The sequence below is a fragment of the Pseudochaenichthys georgianus genome, chromosome 14 (assembly GCF_902827115.2).
Source record: "Pseudochaenichthys georgianus chromosome 14, fPseGeo1.2, whole genome shotgun sequence".
Taxonomy (NCBI): Eukaryota; Metazoa; Chordata; class Actinopteri; order Perciformes; family Channichthyidae; genus Pseudochaenichthys; species Pseudochaenichthys georgianus.
Genome location: NC_047516.1, coordinates 37392099 through 37408004, shown reverse-complemented (window position 1 = coordinate 37408004; position 15906 = coordinate 37392099). Strand labels below are relative to the sequence as shown.

Below are 15906 nucleotides of genomic sequence, written 5' to 3'. Positions count from 1 at the left end.
GAACCTCACAATAACCGTATTCATGTGTTGCATTATCCAATTACCATTACACTGAACACCAGGGACTGTACAGCCAATGAGTTTTGAAGAGTGACTTTGATTTCATACGTCAACACATGGTTGGCGAGCCTCCTCACATACCGTGGACAGCCTGCTGGTCTGCTTGGCTGAGGCGTGGGGGGTCATGGGGGCCCCGGGGCTCCTCGGTGAGGCGAAGGGGTGAGCGTGGCGGTGGACTGGTGACTGTAGGAGGTGGCTGGAGAGGAGGCGGTGTTCCTGTGTAGGGGGGAGGGTCCCTCCTCGCAGCCCTCCATCAGATAGGTCCTCTCTGGGAGGGGGGGGGCACCACTCTTCATCCGACCTACAGCCACAGAGAGGAGTGTTACAGCTGGATGGTAGTCAGACAGTGTTCTCAGAAAACAAAGTCTCATTGACAATCCTAACCCGCTCTGAGGCGATCAAACATTAACTCTGTTCTTTCAGCCTCCGCTCAGTTAGGGGGGTCTCGCCGTTGGCTAAACCTCAGGGGCTCAGCAATTACTCGGGGGGGATTCTGCTCTGAGCTACAGGACAATATGTGTGCTCTGAGACTGCAGAGAGGGAATGGAAAGAGGAACACAGCAAATTGTGTTTCAGAGGTGGGGGAAAACAGTTTAATCACTAGCGCTATTGACCCAGGCCCAGGTAATTGCGTTGTTACAGCCAGAGGCAGCGAGGGGGGGGGTCGATAACCTGATGTGCCGTTATAGGTGACAGTGAGTGTAAAAGATGGTGCAGCAGTGTAATACTAATTTATAAAGATGTGTGAAGGGAAGCTGACTCACCCTATGTCCATGTCCTCGTGCTCCGGGGGCTGATCGTCCGGCTCACACTGTTCCAGCTCTCCGATGGGGGGGGGTGGGGGCAACGCCTCCATCCAGGTCAGAGACGGGGTCTTCACAGCCTTACCCATCGCCTTCTGTTGGGCTTACCCTATAACACAGAGACACACAGTGAGACGTTGTCGTGGTGACGTCACTGTATAACTATGTCTAAGCTCATTCAGACAAAGAGTGAGAGCAAGAGTCTTTGTGCAATGAAGACAGGACTCAGAGAGACTCGGAACTATGATGGCAAACACTGATGGTTTATTATGGAGTTACGTCCGGAGGATTGACAAAGACATGTGCTGTGCCACGAGTTGACACACCGGATGCCAAACCAATTCTGAAGATCTCTATCTCTCGTACCCCAGACCCATGTATTCTGAGAGAAGAATCAACATTGTGCATAACAAGATACAACCATAACACCTCTATCAGCTGATCCATCAGGCAGGAACATAGAACCATAACACCTCTATCAGCTGACGCCAACAGGCAGGAACATAGAACCATAACACCTCTATCAGCTGACGCCAACAGGCAGGAACATAGAACCATAACACCTCTATCAGCTGATCCATCAGGCAGAACATAGAACCATAACACCTCTATCATCAGCTGACACCAACAGGCAGGAGCATAGAACATAACACCTCTATCAGCTGACGCCAACAGGCAGGAACATAGAAACCATAACACCCCTATCAGCTGACGCCAACAGGCAGGAACATAGAACCCATAACAACCTCTATCAGCTGATCCGCCACAGGCAGGAACATAGAACCATAACACACCTCTATCAGCTGTCCAACACAGGAGCATAGAACCATAACACCTCTATCAGCTGACACCAACAGGCGGAGAATAGAACCATAACACCTCTATCAGCTGACACCAACAGGCAGGAACATAGAACCATAACACCTCTATCAGCTGATCCAACAGGCAGAACATAGAACCATAACACCTCTATATCAGCTGACGCCAACAGGCAGGAAGATAGAACCATAACACCCTATCAGCTGATGCCAACAGGCAGGAACATAGAACCATAACACCTCTATCAGCTGATCCAACAGGCAGGAACATAGAACCATAACACCTCTATCATCTGATCCAACAGGCAGGAACATAGAACCATAACACCTCTATCAGCTAATCCAACAGGCAGGAACATAGAAACCATAACACCTCTATCAGCTGACGCCAACAGGCGGAACATAGACCATAACACCTCTATACAGCTGACACCCAACAGGCAGGAACATACCGAACCACTAACACCTCTATCCAGCGGACTATGCAACTGAGTGCAGTGGAAGATTAGAACCATAACACCTCTATCAGCCTGACCGCCAACAGGCAGGAACATAGAACTCATAACACCTCGCTCCGCTGACACCCAACAGGCAGGAAGATTAGGAACCATTAACACCTCTATCAGCTGACGCCAACAGGCAGGAACATAGAACCATAACACCTCTATCAGCTGACGCCAACAGGCAGGAACATAGAACCATAACACCTCTATCAGCTGACGCCAACAGGCAGGAACATAGAACCATAACACCTCTATCAGCTGATGCCAACAGGCAGGAACATAGAACCATAACACCTCTATCAGCTGACGCCAACAGGCAGGAACATAGAACCATAACACCTCTATCAGCTGACGCCAACAGGCAGGAACATAGAACCATAACACCTCTATCAGCTGACGCCAACAGGCAGGAACATAGAACCATAACACCTCTATCAGCTGACACAACAGGCAGGAACATAGAACCATAACACCTCTATCAGCTGATCCAACAGCAGGAACATAGAACCATAACACCTCTATCAGCTGATCCAACAGGCAGGAACATAGAACCATAAACCTCTATCAGCTGACGGCCAACAGGCAGGAACATAGAACCATAACACCTCTATCAGCTGACGCCAACAGGCAGGAACATAGAACCATAACACCTCTATCAGCTGATCCAACAGGCAGGAACATAGAACCATAACACCTCTATCAGCTGACGCCAACAGGCAGGAACATAGAACCATAACACCTCTATCATCTGACGCCAACAGGCAGGAACATAGAACCATAACACCTCTATCAGCTGACACCAACAGGCAGGAAACATAGAACCATAACACCTCTATCAGCTGATCCAACAGGCAGGAACATAGAACCATAACACCTTATCAGCTGACGCCAACAGGCAGGAACATAGAACCATAACACCTCTATCAGCTGACGCCAACAGGCAGGAACATAGAACCATAACACCTCTATCAGCTGACGCCAACAGGCAGGAACAAAGAACCATAACACTTATATCAGCTGATCCAACAGGCAGGAACATAGAACCATAACACCTCTATCAGCTGATCCAACAGGCAGGAACATAGAACCATAACACCTCTATCAGCTGACGCCAACAGGCAGGAACATAGAACCATAACACCTCTATCAGCTGATCCAACAGGCAGGACCATAGAACCATAACACCTCTATCAGCTGACGCCAACAGGCAGGAACACAGAACCATAACACCTCTATCAGCTGATGCCAACAGGCAGGAACATAGAACCATAACACCTCTATCAGCTGATCCAACAGGCAGGGAACATAGAACCATAACACCTCTATCAGCTGACGCCAACAGCAGGAACATAGAACCATAACACCTCTATCAGCTGACGCCAACAGGCAGGAACATAGAACCATAACACCTCTATCAGCTGACACCAACAGGCAGGAACATAGAACCATAACACCTCTATCAGCTGACGCCAACAGGCAGGAACATAGAACCATAACACCTCTATCAGCTGATCCAACAGGCAGGAACATAGAACCATAACACCTCTATCAGCTGATCCAACAGGCAGGAACATAGAACCATAACACCTCTATCAGCTGACACCAACAGGCAGGAACATAGAACCATAACACCTCTATCAGCTGATCCAACAGGCAGGGAACATAGAACCATAACACCTCTATCAGCTGACACCAACAGGCAGGAACATAGAACCATAACACCTCTATCAGCTGATCCAACAGGCAGGAACATAGAACCATAACACCTCTATCAGCTGACACCAACAGGCAGGAACATAGAACCATAACACCTCTATCAGCTGACACCAACAGGCAGGAACATAGAACCATAACACCTCTATCAGCTGACACCAACAGACAGGAACATAGAACCATAACACCTCTATCAGCTGACGCCACCAGGCAGGATCATAGAACCATAACACCTCTATCAGCTGATCCAACAGGCAGGAACATAGAACCATAACACCTCTATCAGCTAACGCCAACAGGCAGGAACATAGAACCATAACACCTCTATCAGCTGATCCAACAGGCAGGAACATAGAACCATAACACCTCTATCAGCTGACACCAACAGGCAGGAACATAGAACCATAACACCTCTGTCAGCTGATCCAACAGGCAGGAAGATAGAACCATAACACCTCTATCAGCTGACGCCAACAGGCAGGAACATAGAACCATAACACCTCTATCAGCTGATCCAACAGGCAGGAACATAGAACCATAACACCTCTATCAGCTGACACCAACAGGCAGGAACATAGAACCATAACACCTCTATCAGCTGATCCAACAGGCAGGAACATAGAACCATAACACCTCTATCAGCTGATCCAACAGGCAGGAACATAGAACCATAACACCTCTATCAGCTGACACCAACAGGCAGGAACATAGAACCATAACACCTCTATCAGCTGATCCAACAGGCAGGAACATAGAACCATAACACCTCTATCAGCTGACACCAACAGGCAGGAACATAGAACCATAACACCTCTATCAGCTGATCCAACAGGCAGGAACATAGAACCATAACACCTCTATCAGCTGACACCAACAGGTAGGAACATAGAACCATAACACCTCTATCAGCTGATCCAACAGGCAGGAACATAGAACCATAACACCTCTATCAGCTGACACCAACAGGCAGGAACATAGAACCATAACACCTCTATCAGCTGACACCAACAGGCAGGAACATAGAACCATAACACCTCTATCAGCTGACACCAAACAGACAGGAACATAGAACCATAACACCTCTATCAGCTGACGCCACCAGGCAGGATCATAGAACCATAACACCTCTATCAGCTGATCCAACAGGCAGGAACATAGAACCATAACACCTCTATCAGCTAACGCCAACAGGCAGGAACATAGAACCATAACACCTCTATCAGCTGATCCAACAGGCAGGAACATAGAACCATAACACCTCTATCAGCTGACACCAACAGGCAGGAACATAGAACCATAACACCTCTATCAGCTGATCCAACAGGCAGGAAGATAGAACCATAACACCTCTATCAGCTGACGCCAACAGGCAGGAACATAGAACCATAACACCTCTATCAGCTGATCCAACAGGCAGGAACATAGAACCATAACACCTCTATCAGCTGATCCAACAGGCAGGAACATAGAACCATAACACCTCTATCAGCTGACGCCAACAGGCAGGAACATAGAACCATAACACCTCTATCAGCTGACGCCAACAGGCAGGAACATAGAACCATAACACCTCTATCAGCTGATCCAACGGGCAGGAACATAGAACCATAACACCTATATCAGCTGACGCCAACAGGCAGGAACATAGAACCATAACACCTCTATCAGCTGACACCAACAGGCAGGAACATAGAACCATAACACCTCTATCAGCTGATCCAACAGGCAGGAACATAGAACCATAACACCTCTATCAGCTGATCCAACAGGCAGGAACATAGAACCATAACACCTCTATCAGCTGACGCCAACAGGCAGGATCATAGAACCATAACACCTCTATCAGCTGATCCAACAGGTAGGAACATAGAACCATAACACCTATATCAGCTGACGCCAACAGGCAGGAACATAGAACCATAACACCTCTATCAGCTGACGCCAACAGGCAGGAACATAGAACCATAACACCTCTATCAGCTGACGCCAACAGGCAGGAACATAGAACCATAACACCTCTATCAGCTGACGCCAACAGGCAGGAACATAGAACCATAACACCTCTATCAGCTGACGCCAACAGGCAGGAACATAGAACCATAACACCTCTATCAGCTGACGGCAACAGGCAGGAACATAGAACCATAACACCTCTATCAGCTGACGCCAACAGGCAGGAACATAGAACCATAACACCTCTATCAGCTGATCCAACAGGCAGGAGCATAGAACCATAACACCTCTATCAGCTGACGCCAACAGGCAGGAACATAGAACCATAACACCTCTATCAGCTGATCCAACAGGCAGGAACATAGAACCATAACACCTCTATCAGCTGATCCAACAGGCAGGAACATAGAACCATAACACCTCTATCAGCTGACGCCAACAGGCAGGAACATAGAACCATAACACCTCTATCAGCTGACGCCAACAGGCAGGAACATAGAACCATAACACCTCTATCAGCTGATCCAACAGGCAGGAACATAGAACCATAACACCTCTATCAGCTGATCCAACAGGCAGGAACAGGGAGACAGAACACTGAGAGCACAGCAGCCAAGGTTGCAGGTGCCTGTGCTCAGTGAGGGCAGAACAAACTGATCAAATGGGTCAAAGTTATGGGCCTAGGACAATATTTCCCCAACATTCATGGTGTATCAAAAAAAGTATCCCACATAGATAATATTAAGTAAGGAGGCGAAGCTAGTCCGTCTTAATAAAGCGGGGGTGCGTTGGCAGGATGTGGTCCTCACCAGTGCAGCGGTCCGGCTGGGCATACTGGGCCCCAGAGGGCCCGGGCTGGGGGATCCAGTGTCCCTCCTCCTGCTGCTCGTTGTTGTGGGACCCCTGGGTGTGGGTGGGGCAAGGCGTGATGGAGGTGGAGGCGTAGGGGGTGGGGGAGGTGTGCTGGGCGTAGGTGAAGCCGTGCATCTCCTCGTTGGTGGCGTCGATGGTGCTGTAGATCGGGCCCTCAGTGGAGCCCCCCATGCTGTACTTCTCCGTCTGGTTCAGGTAATTGGAGATACCCGCTTCTGCAGGGAGGGGGGGGGGGGGATATAATAACTCTACTTATCACCATACTCAAAACTACTTTCACTTATGAAAAGCTGCCGCAACAGCTACACAATTTATAACAATATACAATTATATTATATTATTATTTCTTTATCAAGAGGTCAAGGCAGCAGTTGTTATTAATCAGAATCTGAATTAATATTAATAAAGTATAATGATACAGGGGGAAAAGTGTTTTTGTGACAGTAGTTCCCTCTACTGAAAATGTACATCAAATATAATGTATTATATAATATAAGTAGCAATAATGTGCAATATAATATCATATATACGGAGCCCTGGAGGGTTCATAGAGAGAAAAATAAATAAAGCGTGGCCACGTTTTATTTATTTGTCTCTCCAGGGCTCCGTACATATAAGATATATAAACAAAATAATTCAAGTAAAATGTCCAATAAAAGATAAAGTTCAAAATATGTCAAAGCTTGAAAACAAAAAAGGACATTTTATTCTGAAATGCATTTTGTACCTCTATTGTCCCTTGGAATGTGTCAGTTTTTATATAGCTTAACTATTTTAATTATTTAGACTGATGTTATTGTTTTGGGACCATTTAGTATCTAGGGTTGGATTAGTCTTAGAATATTGTATTAGTATTAGATGTTTGTTTCTAGATATGTTAGTAATATATATTTTGAATAGGTTTTGCTTAGTGTCTGAGTGCCTATGCTACAGCTCAGGGGCCTCATTTATAAAGGGATATACGCTCAAAAAATGGCGTACGCCAGTTTCTACGCAATGTTTGCGATTTATAAAATACTAACTTGACGGGAAAATGTGCGGTCCTCCACGCAAACTCTAACCCATGCGTACGCACTAAGCACAACAACGGGAGAGACGAGAAACTGCGACACCGTTGGCAGAAGGAAGAATGGAGAGAAATATGTGGAAATAATATCATAAATAAAATGCTACCTCTCATTTACCATATATGAAGAATTCATTTTCAAACATTGATTAAAGTCAATCTTAAAATGATTAAACAAACGCCTGTTTGAGACTCCTCAGTGCACACAAAAACATCACCTGGAGAAATAAATAAATACGGATATGTTATTGAAAACCACCTCGAATATGTTTATGTATATATATATATATATATATGTTAATGTTATGAAATGTTTTCTCATAAATGGTGCGGTAAGCAGGAGGACAGAATTACGTCTAAACTGACGCCGTTTTGCTTTTCTATAGGTTGTAGATACGAACATGGTTTTCTATACTATCACGTTAAATCGTGTTTTATGCCGTTTGCCAAGACTTGAGAAGTCGCTCGTAAAACACAGGAAGTATGGAAGCTAAGAACACCATATGTGGTAAATTGTACGGCTAATATAACACAACCCATAGGCTAGTTGTATTTCCTTTAACTAGGGTTGCTGCGGGGGGAGGGGGGGGGGGGGGGGGGTTGAGACGCACAGGCTGCAGTGGAGACGCTGCGCACAGCTGATCGACAGCTGGGACACAAACCACCAAATACAAAAACATAATTCAGATCCAGTCGTCATGACTCCACTCCGGAGGGAGGGATTCCCCGATCATTTCTTACAGTCTCTCATCAAGGGGGGGGGTCTCCTGTCCCCGGTACAAACACACTGCCTGAGGAAGGATATGTGTATGTTTTTGTCATGAACCTTTTTCGGACCACTTATTTATTTATGTTGGTGACGATCCGACCTCCATGCTGCTACTCTGTTCAAACTGCATCCACCAAACAATATGATTTATCTCCACCTCCCCAACATAACCAGAATCTGACACGTGTGAGACGTCTTTTTTAGCTGTTCTGTCGTCATTTCCTGCTCTTCTTCATGCAGTCAGTCAGAATGGATGAATGAATGGATGAATGGGCGTTTCTTTGACTATTTATAGGCACATATGGGCGTTACGTGAAGCCCGCAAAAGCGGCACCTTATTTCGAGTCGATTGTGATTTATAAAGGGAAACCAGCGTAGGAAGTGCTGTACGCACTTTCCTCGCCCGTACGCAATGTTTGTTGAATCGGAAAAAGTCGGAACATTTCTGTACCTATTTTTTGGATTTCTACAACGTAAGCAACCTTCCCACGTGAATCCTACGCACGGCGTTATACATGAGGCCCCTGGACAGCTTATAAGTGTGTCCCAGTTCACATATCTCCAATATGTCTCATGACTCTAGTTGTATTTTAAAATGTTCTGTTAATACATTAATTGAATTGAACACGGGCATGATGTACTGAATAGTTTGTTCCTACCGTTGTAGTATCTCTCGGCGGTGTCGTGGTTGGCGGTGCAGCAGGTGACAGCTTCCTTCCCGCTGTGCACCAGGTTGGTGGTGGGCCAGGAGTCGGCCAGCCACGGGTAGTTTCCCATGCTCCCCCCCAGAACCCCCGGCCTGCAGAGGAGACTTCTGTTAGTGTGGGGGTCACAGTACAACGGTCACTGACAGTGAGAAACATCTACACTATCAGTCCAGTCTAGTTACTACTGTGCATTCAGAGAGAATACAGAGAGATGGCAGCATATACATGGACTGTGGGATGCTAGTCAATTACCTTCCATTGAGTCCTGCTCCCTCGACATGAGGAAAACCGACTGCAGGAGACAGAGAGGAAGAGAGGGATGAGAAGCAGCTTTGTGGCCTCCTTTGCTTACAGTGTGTGTTATTGTTACGCAACACAATGCTTATTCTCAAGATCAGCTGTTCCCACTATCACAGAAATGTGCAAACATGCATTTCAATTTAAATGTTTATTTTCCCTTTAAAAAATAGAAATATAATTATTTCGCCTTAAAAGAATAAAAACACTGAAAAAACGGAAAAGATGACTTTAATTATGTTAGTTGAAAGCAATATAAATAAGTTGAACCTTATATATTTTGTTCAAAGTTAATATTATTGGGTTCAATTAACCTAATACAGTTCAATCTGTTGACATAATACATGTAATTATAGTCAACATGACAGTGTTTCCAGTGTATGCAAAGCTTTGGGCTGCGATGTGAGTGCTTCCACAATAAGACATCACTGTGTCCTCCACCGTGTGGGCCTGACCTGCGGGGGTGTAGTTGAAGGAGGCGGTGTAGTGGCTCAGCTCCTTCCTCTTCTTGCGGCGGCAGTAGATCCAGACGCTGAAGCCCATGAGGATGACCCAGCAGGCCCCCCCGATGCCCGCGATGAAGGCCGGCTGCTTCACCACGTCGGTGATCTGCTCCGACAGACTCACGCTGCTCTCCTCGCTGCCGTCGCTGGGCCCCCCCCCGCCTGGAGCAGAGGGCGCTTCAGCTGGCAGCTCTGGGGGAAGACACGAGGCGACAAATCAGATCAACTAAACTAAGTGGAACTACAGATCATTACGTCATCTTCTTTGTTGATCTGTTGTGCTTCAATGTCTTTTAACCAAACCAATACAAACCTAGTGCATAAAGTTAAACATCAATCAAAGCCTATTGTATATGATTGAGCTAGAGCCGTAGAGACATTATATACTATGATACAAACCAGAGGGTCTAAGGTACCTGGGCACAGACACTAAATGCAAACTTCAACATTAATAACATTTAGCAGGTTTACGGTTGGCATGGTGACCTGTAGAGTGTGAGCATGTTAAAATATCATGTTGTTGGGAAAATACTGAATGTTCCTTCTATATCAGAGTAGCACATGAAAACACAGGCCCTACGTAGCTGTGCACGTAGCCGGATGTCTGACTACATGGATGACGCTCATGTTGAAGCTATGATAGATTGGCTTGATGACACAGCCCTGCCTAGAGAGAGAGGCATATGACCGTCATGTGTATTGCTTACGCAGGCCTCAGCTAATCTGAGCTAATGTCAGAATACTGCTTTGAACCGGTATTCTTCCATCTTGTTGACTGGAACTCCCTCTCTTGTATATCAGCATCTGAAGGACTCTACTCTGGGAACTATGTGTCCCACGCAGCTCTGTGTGTGATGACTACTTCCATTCTTGCAAGGATAATACATACATGTATCCTGATATTGAAGATCAATAGAGTGATATTTTTCGAACAGATGTGCATCTCTTTTATTCTGCATAGATGTGCTAATAAAGGATTGGATAATAAACAAGAGGGTTTAGCACTGTTCATGACTATAACAGACTCACATTTTCTTTACAGTCAAAACTGATATTACAGGCTGCTCCTTCAATACTTTTATATTTCTGTTTACTTTTTTCTAATAATAATAATAATACATTTTATTGATATAGTGCCTTTAAAATGTATGCAAAGACACATTGACAGATACATATCAAAATTCATACATAATAAAACAAAATAAAATATTGCTATTTTTTGTATTTATGCCATGGCTATGTCTTTATCTGATTTTATTAAAGTATGATTGTCTCTTTAATTAAAATGTTAGACTACTGTTTGTATTGTTGTCTTTTGTCTGCTCTGTCCCTTTGCTGTAACGATGTACATTCCCCCGCTGTGGGGGAACATGAAATGATTTCTGATTCCGAAACCCTCCGGATTCATCCTCTGGGGACATTGAATGTGTGCACAGAATGTCATGACAATCCCTCCGAACGTTGTTGAGATATGAAACTGTTATTCCTGCAGCTGTTGGTGTGGTGGACTCACTGATGAGCACGGACAGCGGCTGGCTGCGGGCCCCCACCCCGGCGCTGGTCACCGCCGCCACCTCCAGCTGGTAGAGCACGCCGGGCACCAGGCCCCTCAGCGCCGTGGACAGAGTGTCCCCGTCCACCGTCCGGTTGATGTAGTACCGCGTCTGGTTGTCTCCGCCACTGCCCACACACCAAACCTGAGGGACACAGATGTATTTGTTCTGCTCAATTCTCTTTTAAATGTATTCGTGTATGAGATCAAGCTGAAAGTGTATTTGCATTTATTCCCTGATGAAATCACTAACAATGCTGCAATATGTCATCAGTGCGCTCTCAGATATTCCCTGTGTTGGATGTACAGTAGAGATTGAACCTGACCACCAGTGAGTTTCTGTTGCCCTGCATGGAGCCAGAATGAACTAAATATGAAGGTCACCTGGAGACAGAATGCTCTGGTGACTGTCTAAGAACCCCCAGCTCCATTATGTGTGAGTAGTTTGGTTTTAATTGAATCAATCTTCTTATTCTTAAAATGTGAACATTAAGGCGAGACACTTCAGGGTGACACATGAATCTTTCTGTACTGGGCAATTCAACCGGGTAACAGTTGTTGTCTTATTGCTTATACAAATATTTTTCTAGTAGAAAAAAAACTTCAAAAGAACACATTTAGGTGTTTAATTTAAGTGAGCATTATAAAATGCTTTTTCAAATACAACTTCAGAAGACTTAAAACTATTATTGTCTTTCATTGAACTTTCATAGTAATGTCTATTAGTTAATGTTAAACTACTCATCTGACATTCTTTTAACTTGTATGGAATTTTACAATACACATCTGTAAAGGCTGATTTCTCAAAACAACTAACAATATTCTTAAGGTTTTAAGAGATGGCATTTTTCATATATTAGAGTCATATAACATTTACAATTTTTAAACATTTTTTTATAGTTGCATTTAATAAGATTATACATAATTTGCATATAAAACCATAACATTTAAGACTAAATGTATTAAAAAGTAATGTGCTGATTGAGTTTTGTGGTTAAAATGGAACTTTCCAACATGTTGAGCCCTATCCAAGTATGGTGACATGTCCCCTGTCCTAAAGCAGTGTGTTCAATGTGTTCTCGCAGCTTTGTGCTGTTTATTATATATGTATTCTTAGGTGGTGGTGCTTGTTTCCTGCAGATAAGACAAAGTGACAGTGGACCGGGCGGAGGTATTTACCCTGTACTCCTGGATGATACCATTCTGCATCTCGCTGGGGGGGGGCTCCCAGGAGACGCTGATGTTGGAGCTGTTGCTTAGCTTCACCGTCACCACGGTAACAGATCTCGGTGGGGCACTGGGGACTGTGAGAGGCAGAATTTGGAGTGAGTACGCACATTTAAAATGACAGTGGATAAAGGGAGGACATGTAAAACACAAGACAAGAAACATGAAAGAGAGCTGTATCAGATGGGGAAATTAATTATTTCTTAAAAAAGTTAATAATAGTTTATTTTCCCCAGACTAAGCTTCTCGTTCGATCCAAAGTGCTGATGGCGTAAGATATGTGCTCTCTTGTTTTTAATCTTGAGTTTGTATCAGCTCATATAACCCTGATAAAAAACCTCAGGCTGCAGAAATAGCAGTGTGTGGAGGGCGAATTGAATGAAAAAAGAATCAATATAAATGAACCCAGAAGTGCGGAGGATATAAAATTAACCGCCAAGTGAGATAAGATTACTGAGATTAATGTGGTGTCAGACAGGCTAATAAACGTCCGATTCCAAGGCCCCGCAATGTCAAAGAAGTCAACCTTGGTTTATTTAAAGAGGACAAATCATGCTATATTTGAACAATATATTGTAGGGCCATACCTATATAAAGTATATAAATATAGTTTTTTTTTCAAAATACCAAACAGATCCTGCATTTTAGCCATGCATCATTTCGCTCTATTTGCTCTTTCCAGCCCTGTTTTTGCAGGGGGCTGATTCTGTGAGCTGCAGCTGATCACGCCCCCCTGCAGGAGAGGGGAGCGTGCTCTGAGATCAGCTGCTAGGCTGCAGCGGGGAGAAGAGGGGGAGAAAAAGAGATCTCCGTCCTCCGTGTTTTATTCTTATAGAAGTAAGAAGAGAAGTAACGGGCAGAAACCCTCCTTTTTACGCAGCGGTCCAGACATAGACATCAAACGGCGACACATATTCAGTTGCCAGTGACTTTGGCATTAGGGCAGGGATATCTAGATACTTTCCAAGGTTTGACATAATGAATTGTGCTACTTTTAAAGCAAGCAACGATGTTTTCAAATCTGTAATCAAAAAGCTCCTCAAAAACACTAACGAAGCAGTTCCTGCCGTTGCTACGGACTATTTTTCTTAGCGGATGCATCAATTTAAATCAATACAACAATTTTTTAAATCAATAAAATCATTTTCTAAATCCATAAAAGCATTTAAATTAATATTGGGAGTCATATCGTTACTTTGTTGAGAATGTGGCCGTGTAATAAGCGGGATAATGTGCAGCGTCTTGGTCATTATGGGGAAACACCTTCATGCCGATCTAGATCCCTCCGCTTCGCTCCTGATCAGCTGTCGGTGTTCTTTTCCCATAATGACCGCGTCGCTGCACATTATCTCTTACTTGTAGAGTCATTATTCATTTGTTTTAAAGCAGGAGGCGCAAACGCTTGCCTCGGGGAGGGAGAAAAAGAGCCACAGCGGAGAATAAACAGAAGGGCAACCATGGCAACCATGCCAAGTCTTCTTCACTGCTTTTGTGGCAGACTACAGCGCCACTTACAGGCCTGGCATATGTACTACAGCGTCTCCAGCACTTTCGAGCGGCAATGGCCGGCCGTGGCCCAACCTCTCATTCCCCTGATAGGTGGAGAATTGACCACTAAGCGGAGCACCCCTTCTGTGACGTAGAAAATAATTCAAATCTGGATCAGTCTGTATCAGATCCGTTGCAGCCCCTTTTTTAGAGATTTGGGGAGGAAAAGAGAAAGTGTTGTGTTCCCTGACACACCGGGGACACATATTCATGAATAAAAGACGTACAAGAGTGCATTTTGCATGATAGGTCCCCTTTAAAGAGGATTTCTGTGCATCTCTTTCAGAAGCCACAAGATGTATCACCTTCTTCTGTGGTTCGAACCAGTAACGTCCGACTGTCCTTTCCCTGGAATTCATCGAAATATGGACGGATCTTTATCTCGTGCTCGGTTCCTTTGAGCAGGTTGGTGAGAGTGGTGCTGCGTTCAGAGGGGGAGTTGATATCCTGCAGGAGCCAGGACCCCCCGCTTGGCCGGTAGAAGAGCCGGTAGCCCTGCACGTACTGAGACTGACGGTCCACCTGAGGAGTGCACAGAGGGGGACATTAGAGAAAGATAAGAGGAAGGAGACGTTTAGGAAACATCTGGAGCATGGACTGGAAACAAAAGGAGAGCTCTACCTGATGGCAGACACTGAAGGTTTATTGGAAGTTACGGCCGGAGAGACGAACAGTTACAGCAACGAAGTGAAAACGCTCGTGCCCAACGAACTCTGAAGATCTCTCACCCAGCCTCATGTATTTAGCTAGTTCTAAATAAATGTCAGCAGGAATAGACATAACAAGCAAAGCACTGTGGCTCCTTGCTAAGAGAATATTTTCCAAAGTGTGGACAATTCCCCGATAAGATGGACTACTTAAAAAAACATTCCAATTTGGGATCAATAAAGTATATCATAACTTAGATGTCCCTAGAGGCAGCAAATATCCCGTATCAAGCTATGACCCACAATGAAAGGACGGAAACACTGACTTTAATTAAAGGTGGGGTAGGTAAGTTTGAGAAACCGGCTCGAGATCGCTAGAATTTGAAAATACACAACCGGAGAAAATCTGCCACTTCCTTATAGAGCCCCTCCTCCAACACACACGAACCAATGAGGGCACGATATAAGTTTGTGCCCCGATGGAAGGCTGACAGGCAGGTAGGCCATCCGATTGGTTGTACTTTTTACAGCACTACGGCTTCTACAGATGACATTTTTTTATGGATTTTGTGTCAAAGCACTTCAGATATTCATTGCTATCGGGATGTTAAGAGCATTCCATGGAATATAACAAAAAGTGTATCTCGAGCCGGTTTCTCAAACTTACCTACCCCACCTTTAAATGTATTATATCTGATTTCACATAACTCTATTAGGTTAGTTGAAAGCAATAATAATAAGTTACAAAATATTAGATTCAACTTAATTATGCGTTCCACTAACCTAAAACCTCTTTGAGTGTACAACAAGCAATACTAAGGAGACAAAGTGGCACTCCCATGATTTAGCTCTGCACGGAGAGTCGAG

The 15906-nt window shown here is 44.7% G+C and overlaps 1 protein-coding gene across 1 annotated transcript in view; it reads right to left on the bottom strand.

Moving 5' to 3' along the window:
• Positions 1 to 15906, bottom strand: part of robo3 (roundabout, axon guidance receptor, homolog 3 (Drosophila)) — a 174718-nt gene that overhangs the window by 24255 nt on the left and 134557 nt on the right. The window contains exons 14-22 of the mRNA XM_071205372.1: positions 14698 to 14914; positions 12797 to 12921; positions 11579 to 11762; positions 10018 to 10257; positions 9518 to 9557; positions 9218 to 9357; positions 6660 to 6938; positions 825 to 966; positions 149 to 361 (exon numbers count right to left, since the gene is read on the bottom strand). Coding sequence (XP_071061473.1) covers positions 149 to 361; positions 825 to 966; positions 6660 to 6938; positions 9218 to 9357; positions 9518 to 9557; positions 10018 to 10257; positions 11579 to 11762; positions 12797 to 12921; positions 14698 to 14914 — 1580 coding nt within the window. The remainder of the gene's footprint in view (positions 1 to 148; positions 362 to 824; positions 967 to 6659; positions 6939 to 9217; positions 9358 to 9517; positions 9558 to 10017; positions 10258 to 11578; positions 11763 to 12796; positions 12922 to 14697; positions 14915 to 15906) is intronic.